The following is a 20591-nucleotide window of genomic DNA, read 5'->3' on the forward strand; positions in this document are numbered from 1 at the left end:
ACTGTTTAGCACGTCAATATTTATTGTGGCTGATGTGCCCCTCATCTCTGCATTACCGCAACAATTTCTATATCAAAGTGCCTCATCAACCAGGAATCAATTGACTTACAGGCTTAAGTTGATATTTACTTTATTGCTTCTGAGACTGAAAACCTAAAAAGGGATCCATCCATTGGCTAAGAAAGCAACAACTGCTTTCAGGCATAGCTTTAAAAAGTACCCACTTCATTTCAGGTATATCTCTAGCTACAAGATGCAGCAAGTTCTATTAATTCACTTTAGTATTAGACCAGCTAACTTAAATCCAGACACTAGCGAATATGTGAGTTTAAGGTGGCACTACTGAAGGTCTGCAACAGCTTACTGGTAATTCAAACTCGACTAAAAACATTATTAATAATACCTTTATTGAAATAAATTGTGGTAAGCTATCACCACAAACAGTGAAGAGGTGAGGAAAGACAAAGCGAATTTGAGGGATGAACTGTGCTGCTGTGTTGAAAGACTGACACAGATGGAGTTGGACTGAGCGATTCAGAGAGGAGTCATCGAGGCAGAGGAGTTTCCATGCCCAGCTAACTAACCCGGGCATGAGATTGGATCTCTCTAAGCACCAAGCCGAGTTGGAGAGGTCGAGGACGGCTTCGGGCTGGGCAGCGTGGTCCAGGCCCCAGAGCGTTTCACTGCAATGGGGCCTGGGTCCTAATGCGGGACATGATACACTGTTTGGACAATTCCAACATTGGCCTCGATAGACTGTAAAGGCAGAGTGTCAGGACTGCAGGTGAGGGTCCATGCCAATTTCGCTCTGAAGCTGTTGGACTGTCCCCAGCTGCTGTGTTTTGTGTCTGCGAGCTTTGCAGCAATTTGCCTGCTAACGTGATGAACTGAGACTAAGGCTTTGGGCCTACTCCAGGCTGCTCTGTGGATTCAGATCTAAGGACTCAATTCAGTTCAGAATGCTGTTGCTTGCTTCAATTGTTTGCATGATACGTGTGCTTTTTCTCCTCTTTCTCTGACATAGGGTGTTGGTCTTCCGATTTTTATTCAGTTATTTTGGGCTTTTTGCTTTGTGGCTGCCTGTAAGCAGGCAAATCTCAAAGTTATATAATTTATACATTCTTTGATATTAAATGTAGTTTGATCTTCTGAATCTTGAATCTGTTTTAGATAAATGAAAATATTTCCTAAAGTCGCACACCTACTGAAAGTCAGACAGCCTGTTCGGAGCTTCCCCAACCAGAAGCCCTGGATGAACCATGAGATCTGCAATCTGCTGAAGACCAGATCAGTGACATTCTGGTCAGGGAACAAAGAACGATACAAGAGGTCCAGGTATGGTCACAGGAAAGCCATCTCACTTGCAAAGAGGCAACTTCAGACCAAACTTAAGTCACTGACGAATGCTCACCAGCTGTGGCAGGGCTTGAATGCTGTTACTCCTTACAAAGTGAAACAAAGGGAAATTGCTCACAGCAAGGCTTTGCTCCCAGATTGGCTCAAAGCCTTCTTGGCCTGCTTTGACCATCAAAACACAGGGGAACCTTCACAATCTCCCATAACCTATGATTTTGTCTCTGAGGCTGACATGAGAGCATCCTTCAGGAGGAGAACCAACCGAAAGCAACCGGCCTCGATGGGGGGTCTGGCTAACCTGTGCTCTGCAATTGGCTGCAGGGTTCACTGAGGTCTTTAACCTCTCATTTCAGCAGTCTAAGGTACCCAGCTACTTCAAGCAGTCTTCAGTTATACTGGTGCCCAAGAAGAGCTTGGTAACCTGCCTCCTGTGGTCCTTACATCCACTCTGATAAAATGTACTGAGAGGTTGGTGATGGAACATCTCAACTCCTGCCTGAGAACTGACTTGGATTCTCTCTAGTTTGCCTGCTGCACCAACAACCCTCCACTCAACCCTGGAACACCCAGACAGCAAAGATGCATACATCAGGATGCTCCTTATCGAATACAGCTCGAATTTAACACTATCATGACTTCAAAACTAATCAATAAACTTCAAGACCTTGGCCTCAATACCTCTTTATGCAATTGGACCCTTGATTTCTTCATCTGCAGACCCCAGTCAGTTTGGAAGGGCAACCGAATATCCTCCACAATCTCCATCAGCACAGGTGTGCAACAAGACTATGTGCTTAGCCCCCTGCTCTAGTCGCTTTATGACTAGCACAGTTCCAATACTATATTTAAGTTTGCTGATGACACCACTGTTGGTGGCTGAATCAAATATGTTCACAAATCAGCATATAGGAGGGAGATTGAAAATCTGGCTGAGTGGTGCCATAACAACAACCCCTAACTCAATATCAGCAAGACCAAGGTGCTGATTATTGACTTCAGGATAAGGAAACTGGACGTCCATGAGCCAGCCCTCACTGGGGAACCAGAGGTAGAGAGGGTAAGCAACCTTAAATTCCTCAGTGTCATCATTTCAGAGGATCTGTCCTGGGTTGAGCATGCAAGTGCTATTACGAAGAAAGCACAGCAGCACCTCTACTGCCCTGGGAGTTTGCGAAGATTTGGAATGACATCTAAACTCTGACAAACTTCTATAAGATGTGAAATGGAGAGTGTATTGACTGGCTGCATCACAGCCTGGTATGAAAACGTCAATGCCTTTGAATGGAAAATTCCACAAAAAGTAATCTGCACAAAACTGTGTCACAGGAAAGCAGCGTCCATCAACAAGAACGCCTACTACCCAGGTCATGCTCTCTTCTCATTGCTGACCAGAAAGGTGGTACAGGAGCCTCAAGACCCACACCACCAGGATCAGGAACAGTTATTAATCCTCAACCATCAGGCTCACCCCATAATTTCACTCACCCCATCACTGAACTGTTCCCACAACCTATCAACTCATTTTCAAGTACTCGTCATCTCATGCTCTTGATATTTATTACTTGTACATTATTATTCTTTCTTTGTGTTTTGTATTTTCAGTTTGCTGTCCTTTGCACATTGGTGGACCAGTCCATCCAGTCGGATGCAGTCCCTTCATTGATTCTATTGTGTTTCTTGGATGTAAACATAAAAGAAACTGAATTTCTGATTGAAACATATAAGGTTATTAAGGGATTGGACACCCTAAAGGCAGGAAACATGTTCCCGATGTTGGAGGAGTCCAGAACAAGAGGCCACAGTCTAAGAATAAGGGGTAGGCCATTTAGTACGGAGTTCAGGAAAAACTTTTTCACCCAGAGAGTTGTGGTTCTGTGGAATGCTCTGCCCCAGAAGGCAGTGGAGGCCAATTCTCTGGATGCTTTCAAGAAAGAGTTAGATAGAGCTAAAAGACAGCAAAGTCAAGGGATATGGGGAGAAGGTGGGAACGGGGTACTGATTGTGGATGATCAGCCATGATCACATTGAATGGCAGTGCTGGCTCAAAGGGCCGAATGGCCTACTCCTGCACCTACTGTCTATTTACTGTGTATGCCCACAAGAAAATGAATCTCAGGGTTGTATATGGTGACATATGTACTTTGATAATAAATTTACTTAGTACTCAAAACATCTGGCAGTGACCTCCCATTGCATTAGAAACTACTTACTTATTTTCATGATATTTAGCATATATTTAATCACAGAAACATATGAAAGGAGAGGGCAGAGAATCCAGGATGTCCTCTCTGCCGGATAACTCATGAAGATCTTATTTTATTTCTACCCACCAGAGAAGCAAATCTGCCCCTCAATCTAATCAAAACATTAACAACCAAAAGATATGTCTACTTCCTTTGAATTAATCAATTCAATGATAAAATATGCATGTATGAGGGAGAAAGTTAATTGCACTCATCCCATTTTCAAACTCATGCAAAATGAAAATAATTAGATATTATAGATTAAAACTAGGCAGTAAAATTTTGATATCATTAATAAAAATTGCAAGTTTGAGGAAAATTTCAACAACTTTAATTATAAGAAATGAGTACAAATCAATGTGAATTCTGTAAAACAAAATTTATTATTTGAACTAAATCTATAAAATAGCAAGAGCTCACAGACTATACACTGTAGGGAATAATTTAGCAGTTCAATATGAAGTATAAGTGGAAACCTGGCTGATTTGAAATACAAGCAGAACTGCAGCTGTTGAGCTTGTCTGTCACCGCACACACCCGTTCTATGATCAAACCCTATAAGTTACAAGGAAACCTGTGTTTACTCATATAATCACAAAAGATGGCACCACTCTCGATCTTTTTACCAGAGCCAAGCTTCAAAACAAAGTCAAAGACAGCTGCCACTGTGAACTTTAACACCACAAAAATGTTACTTCTGACCATTACTATCACTATTGGCAGTTCATCTAAAAGGCACTTCAACCATGTCTAAATGAAGTTAAAATGTCTAAAAAAAAAATGTGGCTTCATTCCAGGCACTTTGCTCAGGAAGTATGCCTATAGTTGATCAAATTTCCACTCAATATTTGTACTCCACAGGTGTCTGTAAACTGATTTTCTCAGTCTAGATCCTTAGTCATCTCTTGTTCCATCCTAATTACTTAAACTCCTCGCACTGAGCCTTGAACAGATAGTTTAACTGACTGGAGGAGCAACCCCGGGTGCACAACAGGGGCTTCATCACTTGAATGAGGTTGATTGCTTGTTGCGAAAGTTGAGAGCCAGATAAAAAACACAAAAAGGCGGCAGCTTCACTTCGCTGGCTCTTACTTCACTGCAACAGGATGCTTTTCCTGCCTGTTGTGACACTTCAGTATCAAATGCTTTTTGTAACCATAAATTGACTCATATGTCTGTGATAATAAACATGATTCAGATTCTAACTTTGAAAAAAAAGATGTGGAATGCCTGATCTCTATCAACTTGACTCAAATATTAAGTCAGCTAACACAATGCAAATCAAGGCACCTCTGGAAAAAGTTACCAGAACACTTTTAAAACAAGAAATAAAGTAATGCTACAATACCTCACTGTACTTATAACTCCTCTGTGTCATTGGTGTAATTATTTCATCCGTCTTCAAACTCTTCAGAACGCTTCCATTTCTACTTCAGGGTAATCCTGATATGGGCAGAAGTTTCACCTCCTTTGTGCATCGAGTGAATTAGCTTCTTTGGCAACATGATAACCAACTATTTGTGTGAGCTTCCCTCCCAGCCTGGAGGCCTTTCTCACAGCCACATGTGAAGTGAGCTGCAACAACATGCACTTTCAACCGTGACATCAGCAGAAACCATGGTTACCAGCACTCCTCCGAAATACCTGTGTGCATGCCAAAACCTTACCTGTCAGACCTGCCTCACCACTTGGAATGGAAAAATCAAACTGTGTTTCTTTTAAAATTGCTATTCCTTTCCTCTGCTGTCCCCTTGAAGTTGAAGTGAGATCAAAGAGCAGCACCTCATCTTCAAATAAAACCGTCCAAATTCAGCAGAGTTCAACAATTTCAGACCATGATTGCACTTCCCTGACAGCAAACATTGATTCTGCTCTCCTCTCACCATATGTAGCTGTGTTATTCTTTAATCAGCTCCTTCTGCATTTCACCCTCGTCACTTTGTCTTGCGATCTCACTTTAACATAAACCATTCTTGTTATTCTCCTTTCTTTCTCCACTTGCTTAATTCCAGCTGAATACTACTCCAATTCTCTGACTGGATACATTAACTTAAACTCTCTACACAGATACTGTCTGACCTGTTGAGTATTTTTGGCAATTTTGGATTCCCAGCATCTTTAACAAATTTGCTTCTGTACTTACTATTAAAAACATCTATTAAAAGATGGCCTCTCTCTTTTGAACATAGAACAGTTCAATACAGGCCCTTTAGCTCACAATGTTGCTCCGACCTTTTAACCTTCTCTAAGATCTATCTAACACTTCCCTCCCACCTTATCAGAGATTCCCATCAAGCACAAAGGGCCTGCAGAGTATGTGCAGGCAGATTCCCAGTATCACTATGCAAAGCCCTTGAGATGGCTGTGGTGTGAGCAAGACCCATCATCTATCAGTTTCTGGAACATGCATTTGCCAAGAGGTCGAGAAATTGATGTGGGCTTTGTCAAGGTTCAGCTTGAAAGTTTGAGTAACAAAGACATCTGCTTACAATCGGCAGGGACACACCGATATAATCAGAATTGGTGTTGGACACTTCTCCCCCTGCTTAAACAGCTCTTCTTCCATTAGGGGGCAGTGGTTGGGCACTCCTTTGATAATGACAAACTTTGTAGCACACAGCAGAAAGATCTGTCCACAGCTGCCACAGACTTCTCAAAGGTGGTCACAATTACAGCATCCCCAAGGCTATCTTCTCCAAAGTGGCAAAGAAATTGTGAATTTATGACTTAAGTTCTTCACCAAATACACTTTGCACCCAAGATATTTATTATTTTTGAGTTGGTGTCTGAGTCTGACCCTCCCACTTCTTTTCTGGTCAGGAGTGGTGGTTACGTTGGGCCAAACAAGTATTGGACAAGGGAACCAAGGGTGCTCATGTTAAGGATAGAGTCAGAGAAGCAGTGGCCTTTCAACTGTTGTTTAAATGCCAATGAAACTGCTAGACAAACTCGATTAATTGGACAACATTTAGAGGCAGAGTATAGGAGAAATAGAAGCTAGGTATTCCACTGGCATAAACATTGAATTTCCTAATTTCAGGTAACCAACACCACCTCCCCCCCACCCGTGTTCCTTTCTATCTACTTCCAATTGACTCATATTTTCTCATCCACCCCCCCCCCAACATTTCCTTCCAACCCCTCCCCCCACACAACACCCTGCTACTAAGTTTCTTACCATTACCTCTCCTGGTTGTAGTTACTTATCTCTGTTACTCCTCATACTTTATGCACTGCGTCTACTACCCACCTGGCCCACATCCCTCCCTTATCCAGTTCCACTTACCACCTTCCTTACTCACACTCCAAAAGTTGAAACCCTTTGTTTTCTTCACATCATTTTCCAGCATCTGACTATACCTCCATCCTCCTGTCTCCAGACCTTACTCCATCGACCCATCATTTCCCACATCACCTGTTCCATCTGTCACTCTTTACATACCGCCCATCTTTCTTCTGCACTCTCTGACCAGGAACGTAGACCATTCCTTTCCTCCCCGCGACCTGCTGAGTTACTGCAGCAGTTTGTGCATTGCTCCAGGTTCCAGCATCTGCAGTCTCTCAGGTCTCCACATGCTGGACCTGTGGCTTCAGCAGTATGTAGGGCTGTTTCATTTCCCTTTAAGGATGGTGGAATGCCTAATTAATTCCACAAAAGATGCCAAAGACTTGCAGATCTTTCAGTACAAAGAACTGCCCGTGAGCAAAAGTTCTTCACAGGTGCATTCCACTGTCCTGGTCCAGTGCTTCAGGATACACAGTAATTTAGTGTGGTTGTTGCAAGGTCTCTATGAAGAAAGCAACAATCTAAGGATCAGCCACCATCATACATCAAGGGTTGTAAACCCACATTCAGAAGGAATATTTCAAATTCATGTACAGACAAACTGATATCATGCTGACATAGTGAAAACGGCATGATTCAGCATGTGCTGACAATATAAACACTTTGTATTACAAATTAGCAAATTTTACCAGAACATTTGTTTCTAAATTAACATTGGCAGCGACCAGTCCTGATGCAGAATTTCGACCTTCCACCGTCACTCTGCCTCCACAGATGTTGCTTGAACTGCTAAGACGTTCCAGCAGCTTGTTTTGCAAACAGCGATGGAAGTTGCAAAACAAAATGAAGTAAACAATTCAGTCTTTTATAAGTTAAAAAAATACACATTCTTTTGTTCATTTTCCAGGTCTTAATTACCATCCAACTAGGCAACAGCCAATAAAGTTTTAGATTCCTGTATTTTTTAAGCTACGAAAATCATAAAATCTACATAAGGCAATTCCATATTTTCTTCAACCCATTATCATTCTGTTGCTGAGCAACTGATGTTGCCTTAATTATTTCTCACATTAGGCTCTGAATGCTCCAGCATTATTAGTCTAAACAGAACCTGGCCTAAAACTCCACCAGGAATTAATTCTTGGATCTGGAATTGGAAACTGCATGGGAGGATTACTTCCACAAATCTGCTTCTTTGTTTACAAGTTCAACTCATTCTAAATGTTTTTGATTTTATCACTAACAAAGATGGTTGCCAAAAAAATAGAAATTTCTAAACTGGTAAATCTATATACTCATCAGGACAATAAAAAAACTTCAAAGTTAGATCATAGCACAATTCAGATCCATGACTTACTTTATAAATGAATTACCTATTATAATAGAGCAGTTCTCATGACATTTATTGGCAGCAGGATTCACTGAGCTTTGTCTTAGAATAATGCTTGCAGTTAGACAGGAATACAAATACTTTTTAAGTATTGCCCAAGTATGACACTTGAATGAAAACTGACTTTCTCTTATTTTCCTGTCTATTTTAGGAACCTGTATAATCTTACATGTTATGACATTGAGAATACTGTTCAGTCAATTTCAAGATTGGCAAAACGGGGGCTAAAATGTGCAGCGATAACTAATAATATTTACATGGCATTAATGCTGTGAGAAGCCTTTAACCTTCATCAACAAAATGAAATTGATTATATTGTTCCTCACAATATTTTTTTACCTTACATTTTCAAAGTTTGGCTGCAGCAATCTATTTCTCTGGGATGGCAAAATGGGGCTTTGGTTAAAACTTGTCAGAAATTCTTATCTTAAATGGAAACTCCCTGCAAGTCTGAATTAATGAACACTTTGAGTTCTGTTTTTTTTTAAATGACTGTGCTAGCCTGATCATGCTCTAATAACCCCAGCAGCGGCAGTCATGGTGCCTATTGTAAGGTTTTTTTGCTTTGTTTTCTCTCTCTTAATGCAGATGTATATACACACGCACATCTGCACTAACTACAGTCCATTTCTTCAGTGGTATGCCTCTAGAGAACTACTGACTTAAATGCACTGTTTTTCTGTCCACAGATGCTATGTGACCTATTGAAGAATTTCATCATTTGATGTCTTGACTTTCAGCATTAACAAGACTTTGTTTTACGTTGTTAACCAATTTGAGCCAATATCTGCCACAGAACTGGTGCTCTATTTCTTGAGTCTCAGTGACCCCACGTAACAAACATCATCCCAAATGGAATATTACAAGTTATTAGCTCTTTACTTCCTTTGCAAAGAATGAAAAGAAGTTCAAACCAAAGTATAGACTAGATGAGGAAAACGCTCAGTGCTTTAGTTGAGGCATGCAACCCTAGGGTCCAGGTCTAGGGTCAGATGGGACACAACCCAGGATTTTGAAGGTCACAGGGGAGGACAGTTGGCAGGTTGTTGTCTGAGGGCCAGTGAGTGAGAAATGGGGAGTAAAGATTATCATACAAAGCACAGTCCAAATGCTTTACTCTCAAATGCAACAACATTGATTCAGGACAAATGTAAAGCTCACCTGGAAGAAAATAGATTAGTTAAGGCAAATCAAAATGCATCTACATAAAGTAATTTGTGTTTAATCAATTTGGTAGAATTTTTGGAAGAGTTACTGATCATAGTAATGCAGGTGATGCTATTGCAGAAGGCTTTTGATGAGTTTTACACACAGGCTTTTCCACAAAGTTGAACTCCATTCACTTACTCCATATAAAAATTCCAGGCCCTGCCAACCGGATCTTTTTGTGGGATATATGATAGTTTCATGACTTCCTTCCTCAACACTTTTTGTCTCATATATTGAGAAATATGTTGGTGCTACTTCTTGCACTTATACAGAATTCAAAATCTTCATTACTTTGATTCTTACCTGAACAAGGCCTTTCTCTGATTTTTTTTTCCTTTTCCCTTTTAGTATCTCTCTGTCTTGGTCTCCAGTGATAGGTTTGCCACAAAAAACTGTAACAAATCTGTGGACACCCACAAATATCTCATATATACTTCTGTCTACCCTTTCTGGATTTCATTCTCTCTCCATTGTTTCGGCACCTGTCTGAGACCTTTCGACTTCCCCTCTACCAAAGTGGTTGGAGCCATTTCTCAATAATTTCCTTCACTTCTGCTCTCATCTTTTGTTCTGGAGAAAGCAAGAACAGAGTCCTCATGTTCCTCCCTACCAGTGAACACTTTCAGTAGCTTATCCTTGGCAACTTCCTGCATCTCTAAGGAGATTCCACATTGAGCACATTGTTTCACCTCCACTTCAGCATTTTGAAGAGACTGTCCTCTCCAGTCCACTCTTCAGTGTCCTCTTTTGGAATTTTCAATACTTTCCTGTTTATCTTCCCACACTCCAAGAATCCAGATAATCCTCCCAGGTGAACTAGTGCTGACACCTCTTCAAATACAGTTTCTGTCTTCAATGTTCACAGCGTGGTGTCTTTTATACAGATTGAGCAACAGCTTTGTGAAGCACTTAGGTTCAATCCCCAGGGGTGACACTGAACTTCCTGTTACTCCCACTTTAATTATCAGTCACACTCTCACTTCGATACATCAGTCTTGCACTATTACAAAGAGGCAAAATGCAAGCTAGGGGAACAACACTTCATCTACAACCTGGGCATAATGAAACCTATGACTCAGTAATGAATTCCACATTTTCAGGTAACTTGTTTTCTCTGTATCAGAATCATTCCAACAATATCGGCTCAGATTATATTTCTCTCTCTTCTCCCCCCCCTCCCTCCCTCTATGTCCCATCCAGAACATGCCCTCTTTCTCATTTCTGCCATCAGTGAGGAGGTGCAGGAGTTCTTCACCATGACCTTGTCTGCAGTTTACATATTGCCAAAAGCAGATGTTAAGCAAGCACTCGATGCATCGAGTGTCACAATAAACAAAACTGAAATGGCCTACGTTATACCTTTCACATCCTTATCAGGGACATCAATCAGACTAGTCTGAGGAAACCTCTGCTCAACTATTATCAGCACAACACTTGCCGCATCAGGGGACCCAACACACTCAACTACTGTTACACTGCAATAGAATGCCTATTGTTCCATCTGTCAACCACACTTTGGGGAAGATTAATATTTGGCTATTTTCCTCCTACCTGCGTATTAACAATATCAAAATAAACCAAAAATTTGTCTTAATTACATCTGGCTTTTAACAAAACATAACATTGTGACATGGTTCAAGTAAGTAAAGACCTTAACTTTAAAATTTACATGTATACATCATTTTCACTTTTGTCATAGTAAGAAAATGGGCATCCTATTGTGATATGGAACTATTGTGATATGCATCATGAAGGATCAAGTGCAATTCACAGACTAATCACAACTCAGACCATACCACTGCTACAAACTCAAGCCACACACAGAGGTATAACTAAATTAAAGGTTGGCACAGGTCCATGGCAGGGAAGATGACAAATGTAACAAATTATTAATTAGAGATTCAGCAAGAAGGATTAAAGCAGGACAACAAACTTCTCAAAGGAGCTATCTCAAGATGACAGAAGCTTGCCTGCTGAATACCCAGCCTGAATTCCCATGTCACAGAAGGTGCTGAGTGAATGTATGCTGCGGAATTGGGTGGATGTATCATATTGAATAGCAGTGCTGGCTCAAAGGGCCGAATGGCCTGCTCCTGTGACTATTGCATTTGGTTTGGGATGACAGAAGGCAGAAGAACATAAAATTAGCTCTGAGTCATGCAGGATTCTAAGATGTCCACCTGAGAACTACAATGGCCTTAAGTAAGGGTTGGGTAACATTTCTAAAGCAGAATGGAGAGGGTATGTGGAAGAAATGAAAGAGAATAAAGTTTGGTTCAATCCAATGGGCATACAGCTGAAATTCAGAAGTAAAATAAGATTACACTAATGCAACATTTAACCATGCTTGCTGCTGAGAAATATCAAGATAAAAGTTCAAAGTCTCTTCACAAGCTGGACTTAGAACTCGTGCAGTTTGCTGGAGGTGAAGTTTTGTAATATTGGTGTTGGGAGTTCTCCAGGCAGTGTCTTGGGGTCCTGAACATCTGCCTCTGTTTTATCAATGATGTTCTATCTATGATTTGGTCAGAAATGGGAATGCTCTCTTCTGGTGATAGGGATCATTTTTGTCGATATATCTTCCAGTAAAAACCTTGGTTTCCTGCTTAAAACCTGGAAGCTCACTGTTCTTGGAGTACCATCAAGCATGTGCTCCGCAGTGGCTCACCTTTTTAACTACCACAAGGGCAGTTAGGAACAGTCAATACATTCTAGATAATAAATGGTACAAACATGCCATATAGCAGCTGTACCTTTTTGAAAGAACTCCTTAATTAAACAATGTAAGTTAATGGACCAAACAGCACTGGGCTTTGCTGACATACCTGATCAGAGCTGCCAGTTTTCAGCCACACGTGCTCTGAAATGTGAAAATAGGGACCTATTAATGGATTTGGATGGCTGAATCTGGCACTACAAGCAGGCTTTAATTATCCTTGCCTTTGACAAGATATCCCTTCTACCCTGGGACCCCAGCTTTCATGGTTCAATTGTACTCTCTTCAATGATGTACCACCGGATCCAGGACTACCCATTAGATAAACAATTCTTTTGCCATCTGACTTTTCACAGTACATGGTTCTACAACACACTTGTTCTATGGAATGACAGCCCAGAACACAGCCACTGTTTCCCACTCCATGCTGTGAATCTGGATTAAGACGTTGCTGGGGGGGGGGGGGGGGGGGGGGGAGGAAGAGGGCAAATATTTTAGCCACCCCACAGAGAGGAATAGAAAACTGCACTGCAAATCTTACCCTTGGCTGCACCAGAGCTGCTTTTCATATTGGACCATTTAATTAAATTACGTAAGTTTTACATTTGGGAGACAGCTCCAGCATTAATGCTGCAATCTCATTACCCACTCTAGATTCCAAGGTCGTTAATTGCTTCAAGGCTTCCCTCCATGCTTGGAAACAGATCATAGATTGTTTAATCCTCTTTATCTACGCAAACCCGCACCAAAGCAGCAGGATGCGTAATACATTGCACCCGGCCCCCCTTCCTGTGACCTATCTATGCCACACTACCCTCCCTACACTCGCTGAGGGCCTCTTGCTGGGTTTCTTTGTTCTCGACCCCAGTGGCAGAGTCTGCATGATGGACAATTCCAAGCCAGCACAGTGAGGTGGACTAGAGGGACAAGAGACTGCAGACGCCAGAATCTGGAGCAAAAGCCAAACTGCTGGAAGAACTCGAGCAGCAGCTGTGGAGGTAAAGGGATGGCTTTGGAACAGCTTCTCATATTCTGCTTGGGTAGCCTACAACTTAATAACATGATCACTGAATTCTCCAGTTTTAAGTAACCCACATCTTGCGTCTGTTTCCCACTCTTAATAGTCCACCTAGATTTACTATCTCTTGGTTCACTTTTTCCAACCCTCAGCCATCCTCCCCACACAGTCCCTCCCAACCTGGCTCCACCTGCTCATTACTCATAAACTCATACCCGAGTTTCTTCTCCCTTGGCCCACCTTTACTCTCTTCCCCTATCTGGTTTCATCTGCCCATCATCTCTCCCTAATCTCATTCCATGTATCATCATTAACACAAAAGATTCTACAGATGGTGGAAGTCCAGAGTAACAGATACTAAATGCTGGAGAGACTCTGCAGGTCAGGCAGCATCTACAGAGAGAAATATAGAACTGACGTTTCGGGCCGAGACCCTTCGTGAGGACCATTTAACATCATCCAACCTCTGTCTTTACCTTGAACCTTCCCGGCCTCCAACTGCTCCACCTGCCTGATCTGTTCTCTTTAATTCTTCCTATCACCAGATTTTTCTCAATTTTCCTTTCTTCCCCCCCCCGGCTCCATATCCCTCTGCCTCAGCTCACCTTGTTCTACCTACAGTATCACCTACCTGCCTCTTTCTTCCCCTTCCTTATCATTATTTTTCTTTTACACTGGATCTCCTCCCTCTTCACTCTCAGACCTAGTGCAGGGTCTCATCCTGAAATATCAACTATCCCTTTGACTCAACAAATGTTTTGTTTGTTCCTTGACCAGAAGAGGTCGAGAAATAAGTCTTCCTGTCTTCAAATCTTCTTAAGAACTCCTGCTCCTTTCACATAATATGAAAAGTTTGGGTTAAAATCTCACAGATGTACATAAAGTTCAACTGGTTTTGTTTTAGTCAATTAGCAGACACAAAAGCCTGCAACCAGCATATTAAAAAGCATTTTCATAGACTTCACTCCCTGTTGAGTACTCAACAGCTGCCATTTACGCCTTTTGGTTTTTGAAGTTTGTTTGCTCTGTGGACTAACAAGCATTACATATCCAGGGGGGTGGAAGAGAAATTCTGTTAAAATCTAGAGTTTCTGAGCAGAAGGTCAGAAGATGGGAGAAAAAGTCTAGAGTTAGTGAAACAGTAGATGCAGAAATCAGGGACTGCCAGTCATATGCCTGTTAGTAGTAACCATGCTTATGATATGCTGGCTTCAGATTTGGCTGTTGGAAGCCATCCTGATGGCCTGAATATTGCTATAAGAATAAATAGAAATAGGCATGCATTAGTCTCGAGAGATCATGGATTTGTGCCTTGGGAAGTTTCCAGGACGCAGGCCTGGGCAGGGTTGTATGGGAGACTGGCAGTTGCCCATGCTGCAAGTCTTCCTTCTCCACATCACTAAGGGAAGGGCAAGGGCCAATACAGCTTGGCACTGGTGTCATCGCAGACCAATGTGTGGTTAAATGCCTTGCTCAAGGACACAACATGCTGCCTCAGCTGAGGCTCGAACTAGTGACCTTCAGATCACTAGACCAATGCATTAACCACTTGGCCACATAAGAATAATATTAATGTTATCAGGATTACAGGGTTCGTCTTACTGCAGAGCTGTACTCGCATAATTATACTTAGAAATCCACAATTTGATGCAGTGATATACTGCTAATTCATATGTGATGTGGGATAGTAACCAAATGAGTTTAGGATACATGAAAGTGTGGATTTACATCATGAAATGGCTTAAAGCAAAACTAAGGATGACACATTCAGCTGCATTTATTGAAGTGCCTGCACAGTATTAAATATGCGGAATAACTTCTCAGATGCTTAAAACTGACTCCATATATGTAAAATCTTATCCTCTAAGAAAAAAAGAAATCAAGATCCAAGTAACTTGTTTAAAACTTATACTTCACATATGTTTTTCTCCCTCCCATCACCCAGCACGTGCCCTCTTGTCATTGTTACCAGCAAGAAGGCGGCACACACTCAGCGATTCTGGAGCAACATCTTCCCCTCTACCATACAATTCCGAATGGACATTGAACCCATGAACACTACTTCACTTTTTAAAAATAAATGTATAATTTCTGTTTTTGCATTTTTAAGCTATTCAATATACATATATATTTACTGTTATTTATTTCTATATTATCTTGCATTGCATTGAACTGCTGCTGCTATGATAACAAATTTCACGACACATGCCGGTGATAATAAAACTGATTCTGATTCTGAACTTCATTTCTACTCCTCAACTTTTGTTTTCGATGCATCATGAAACTTCTTTGGTTTGGACTCCATGTAGCTCAGTAATGCTTCTTCAATCCCACCCTGCCCTCACACATCTCAGATCAAAGGCAAAGGCCACCATACTCAAGAAGATACATGGTTATAGAATATTTCCACTGGGAAATCTGGAGCACAATGCAAAACCCACACAACCATGGGGAAAATATGCACACTTTATACTACAGACTACAGCCAAGGTCAAGGTCAAATCAAATCAGGACTGCTGGAGTTGCAAATCTCTACTTCTGTGCAAAAACCTCAAACCTTGGCTCTTGTGGTTAATTGACCAGAAACTATTCTTGTTCAGGAATTTATCTAACTTTTCTAAATTTTGCTAATATTAAAGCTAAGACAGACAATTTTTTTGGCAAACATATTCTGTTCTGGCTTCCATTTTCTATGCAATTCATATGAAAATCTCTTCCTAAGCTGTTTTTATACTATTTCCTACACAGCTTAATTCGGATTGAACTTGAAACACAGAGGAAAGACATCTGTTGTGCATTTAACATTGCAGTGATATTTGAGCAACATTGTAAATACAGGACTGGCAATGAGTCTTGGCCCAAGACGTTGACTGAACTCTTTTCTATAGATGCGACCTGACCTGTTGAGTTCCTCCAGCATTTTGTGTGTGTTGCTTGGATTTCCAGCATCTGCAGATTTTCTCTTGACAGCGGTGATGAGGATGTTTTAAACAAACTTGAGCCAAGATGCTTGAGCTTAAAAATTGGCAGAAAACTGATGTGCACAGGTTAATAAATAGTAAGTATCATATGATAATCATAAATCTTAAAAAAAAGGGCAGAAATAGCTGGCTACATCAGAAAGATAGACATGTTTGATTTCTGAAGAGATAACTGGATGTTGTATACTGAACAAAATGAGCAGTATTTTTAAGCAAATGGATTTGTACATGGTAAAAACAGCAGGGCCAGCATTGTGGGGACATGAGTGGCTGAGACAACTACAACTTGATTGGCAATCCATCCACTACTTGCATGCCACATGCCCTGCATTAGAGTCAACTGTAATTGAATTAAGAAAGGTACTGGATCTTGCAGTGTTCAAGGATGGCATTGGGAAAACTCAAACATACTCTATCAATGGTAAAATAATATTAAATGAAATTGCCACTCCCAAGTTTTACAAAGCCTGTTCAGTTTCCTTATACCATGTGTGATAAAGTAGCCAGTGAGCTAGATCGCATGGAGGCTGAAGGAATTATTTCCAAGGTTAAGTTGAGCCCATGGACAATGCCAGTGATCCCAATAGCCAAGAAGAATGGGTCTGTTGCAATCTGTGGTGGTTTTAAGGTCACCATCAATCAAGTACTGAAAATAGATCATCATTTTCTGTCCATGATGAAGGATATCTTCAAACTTTTCTGGATGAAAACACTTCAGGAAAGTGGACTTAGCTAAGGCCTACCTACAGATGGAGATGAAAAAAGAGTCCAAAATGTTTCTCACCATAAACACTCACAAAGGGCTTTATATACAATAAGCTTATTTTAGAGAAGCACTTGCACTCTGGCAGAGAGCTATGGATCAGGTGCTGCAAGGCTGCCCAAGCACACAGTGTTATCTAGATGACATCTTTGTTTCCAGTCAGGATTACAAGGAACACCTCCAAAATCTCAAGGCTGTGTTAAAAAGATTAGAAGATTATGGACTTAGAGCATGATTCAATGCACATAAATTCTTTAAACCAAACATCACTTACTATGGTCATACCATTGACACACAAGGATTTCACAGGTGTGCTGAGAAAATTCAAGCAGTGGTGGATGCCCCAAGGCCAAAGGATGTCTCAGTTGCAGTCTTTTTCTCTATTATAACAACACTTCCCTGCCACACCAGGGTACTGTGCTCCACACCTTGAACTCATTACTGCAGATTGAGAAGAAATGGTAACAGACAAAGCAGTGTGAGGTGGCTCTCCAAAAAGTAAAGGAAAAGGTGACATTAGGCACTGTACTCACACATTCTAATCCACATTATCCAAAGCTTGCCTATGATGCCTCACTTGATGGTATATGTGTATTCACATCACATGTTATGAGTGATGTAAGTGCACTCTTGTTTCTATCACGTTCCCTTACCACTGCACAGAAAACTTACACAGAGATTTACAGAGAGGCCTTGAATCAGGTTTGGGGGGTAAACCATCTCAGCCAGTGCCTATGGGAGAGGGTTTACCCTCATTACTGATCATCAACCACTAGTGTCCATTTCCATTCAACAGAAGGGTGCTCCACCAAACAGTAGCAGCTCAATTGCAGAGATGGGCTCTGTTTCATGTGGGCACAATACATAATCAAATTCAAGAAGAGAACTAATCATAAAAATGCTGTTTGATTGCCCAATTTATCCTTGGAGAAAGATTTACAAAAGAGGACACTCCTTCTGACATACAGGTCCACAATCCCTCATCTGAAATCCTTGGGGCCAGTTGTATTTCGGAATTCAGAATCCCTCCTTATTGATCCCAGGAACCTGCCCCCCCCCCACCCATGGATACCAAAAAAACATGTATGTTCAAGTCCCTTATTTAACCTGTCTCAGTGCGGGTGGACTTTAGGACCCAGCGAAGCTCCGGACCTACGCACCTCCTCCTGTATACTTTAAATCATCTCTAGATTACTTATAACACCTAATACAATGTAAATGCTATGTAAATAGTTGTTATATTGTATTGTTTAGGGAATAATGAAAAGAAAAATTTTTATTTCCAACAAAAACATTCAATAAAACATAAAAATATGCAGCTTCAAACGAACAGAATCAAACACATGGTAAATGACTTATTGGAATAAATATAGAACATCACCATCACTATAAAACTTCATTAACTTGTCTTTCTGTTTCTTTAAACCATATACAGTGGTAGTTCTGACACCATGTTCTTCAGCAAGACGCCGCACAGACACACCACGATCAAGCTTCTGCAATAACTCCACTTTCTGCATTATTGATAATGATAGATGTTTCCTTATCTTTTTCTCATTGTTACCCATAGGGGTATCTGCAGCTCTTTTTAACATTTTCACAGGGAAATTAAACACAAAGTCAACAGTGAACAAACAAAAAAATCAGTGAACAGAAAATGCACATGTAACCAGTACGAGCGCTGAGCCACCAACTGACATCTGGCAGCCTCTGCTAGTGCTGCCACGTCACACCTGAGTGACGTCAGCTGTTGACGATAAAAACCTCGGTTTTTGGAGCTTTTTAGATTTTGGGATTTCGTATAAGAGAAATAAGAGACCTGTATTCTACTTAATACAAATTGAAAGTCTCCCTATTATGGCAGAGATGATGAAAGGAAAAACCAGAAAAGACCCCATACTGTCTCATGGTAACCCAAAATGGCTGGAACGTGCAGCAGAAACTCCAGTTTCCACATTCCACCCAGCACTGTGTTGAACTTGCCCTTGACCGGGTTGCCTTTTGTGGGGAATGAGCGTTGCTATACCATCCAAGCTGAGAGCTAAAGTGTTGGAGGAGCTACTGTATGTGCCGGTCATTTAGGTATGGTCAAAATAAAAGGACTGCATTGCAGAGCTTGCCATGCACTGTTCAGAATGCCAGAACTTCCAGAAGGTAAGAGCAGAGTCTCTCTCTCTCCCTGGGAATGGCCTGACAGAACTCACGTGGACCCTTCATGAGCATAGGTTTCCTGGCAGTAACCAATACAGCTATAAAGAGACTAGAAATGTTCCCAATAGCCTCCACAACTGCCTCACACACTGCTGATGCATTGAGAAGTCTTTTCTCAAGGACCGTTCAATATTATAGTTTCAATATAATTATGGAGAAGGATAGGACTGGACCCAGTGTTGAGATTTTTGATTGGAGAAAGGCTAACTTTGAGGAGATGCAAAAGGATTTAGAAGGAGTGGATTGGGACAATTTGTTTTATGGGAAGGATGTAATAGAGAAATGGAGGTCATTTAAATGTGAAATTTTGAGGGTACAGAATCTTTATGTTCCTGTTAGGTTGAAAGGAAAGATTGAAAGTTTGAGAGAGTCATGGTTTTCAGGGATATTGGAAACTTGGTTAGGAAAAAGAGAGACATCTACAATAAATATAGGCAGCATGGAGTAAATGAGGTGCTCGAGGAATATAAAGAATGTAAGAAGAATCTTAAGAAAGAAATTAGAAAAGCTAAAAGATACCAGGTTGCTTTGGCAAGTAAGGTGAAAATAAATCCGAAGGGTTTCTACAGTTAATATTAATAGCAAAAGGATAGTGAGAGCTAAAATTGGTCCCTTAGAGAATCAGACTGGACAGCTATGTGTGGATCCGAAAGAGGGGGGAGATTTTGAACAATTTCTTTTCATTGGTATTCACTAAGGAGAAGGATATTGAATTGTGTAAGGTAAGGGAAACAAGTAGGAAACTTATGGAGACTATGATGATTAAAGAGGAGGAAGTACTGGCGGTTTTAAGGAATATAAAAGTGGATAAATCTCTGGGTGCTGACAGGATATTCCCTAGGACCTTGAGGGAATTTAGTGTAGAAATAGCAGGGGTTCTGACAGAAATATTACAAATGTCATTAGAAACAGGAATGGTGCCAGAGGATTGGCGTATTGCTCACGTGGTTCCATTGTTTAAAAAGGGTTCTGACAGTAAACCTAGCAATTATAGGCCTGACAGTTTGATGTCAGTGGTGGGTAAATTAATGGAAAGTATGCTTAGAGATGGTATATATAATTATCAGGATAGACAGGGTCTGATTAGGAATAGTCAGCATGGATTTGAGCGTGGAAGGTCATGTTTGACAAATCTTATTGAATTTTTTGAAGAGGTTACAAGGGAAGTTGACAAGGGTAAAGCAGTGGATGTTGTCTATATGGACTTCAGTAAGGCTTTTGACAAGGTTCCACACGAAAGGTTAGTTAGGAAGGTTCAATAGTTAGGTATTAATATTGAAGTAGTAAAATGGATTCAACAGTGGCTGGATGGGAGATGCCAGAGAGTAGTGGTGGATAACTGTTTGTCAGGTTGGAGGCTGGTGACTAGTGGTGTGCCTCAGGGATCTGTACTGGGTCCAATGTTGTTTGTCATATAC

General features: G+C 41.0%; 1 protein-coding gene across 8 annotated transcripts in view; it reads right to left on the reverse strand.

The window, feature by feature from the left end:
* The window catches only part of LOC132395448 (sickle tail protein homolog), a 640240-nt gene that overhangs the window by 294545 nt on the left and 325104 nt on the right, over positions 1-20591 (reverse strand). Inside the window, exon 1 of one of the 8 annotated variants that reach the window (XM_059972080.1) lies at positions 4948-5153. The exons of 6 other annotated variants lie outside the window; for them this stretch is intronic. In XM_059972080.1, the coding sequence (XP_059828063.1) occupies positions 4948-4977 (30 nt within the window). In that variant the 5' untranslated portion in view covers positions 4978-5153. Of the gene's footprint in view, positions 1-4947; positions 5154-20591 lie in introns of those variants that run through there. One more of the 8 variants, XM_059972082.1, reaches the window with a different exon arrangement.

This window comes from Hypanus sabinus, chromosome 6 (assembly GCF_030144855.1).
Source record: "Hypanus sabinus isolate sHypSab1 chromosome 6, sHypSab1.hap1, whole genome shotgun sequence".
NCBI lineage: Eukaryota > Metazoa > Chordata > Chondrichthyes > Myliobatiformes > Dasyatidae > Hypanus > Hypanus sabinus.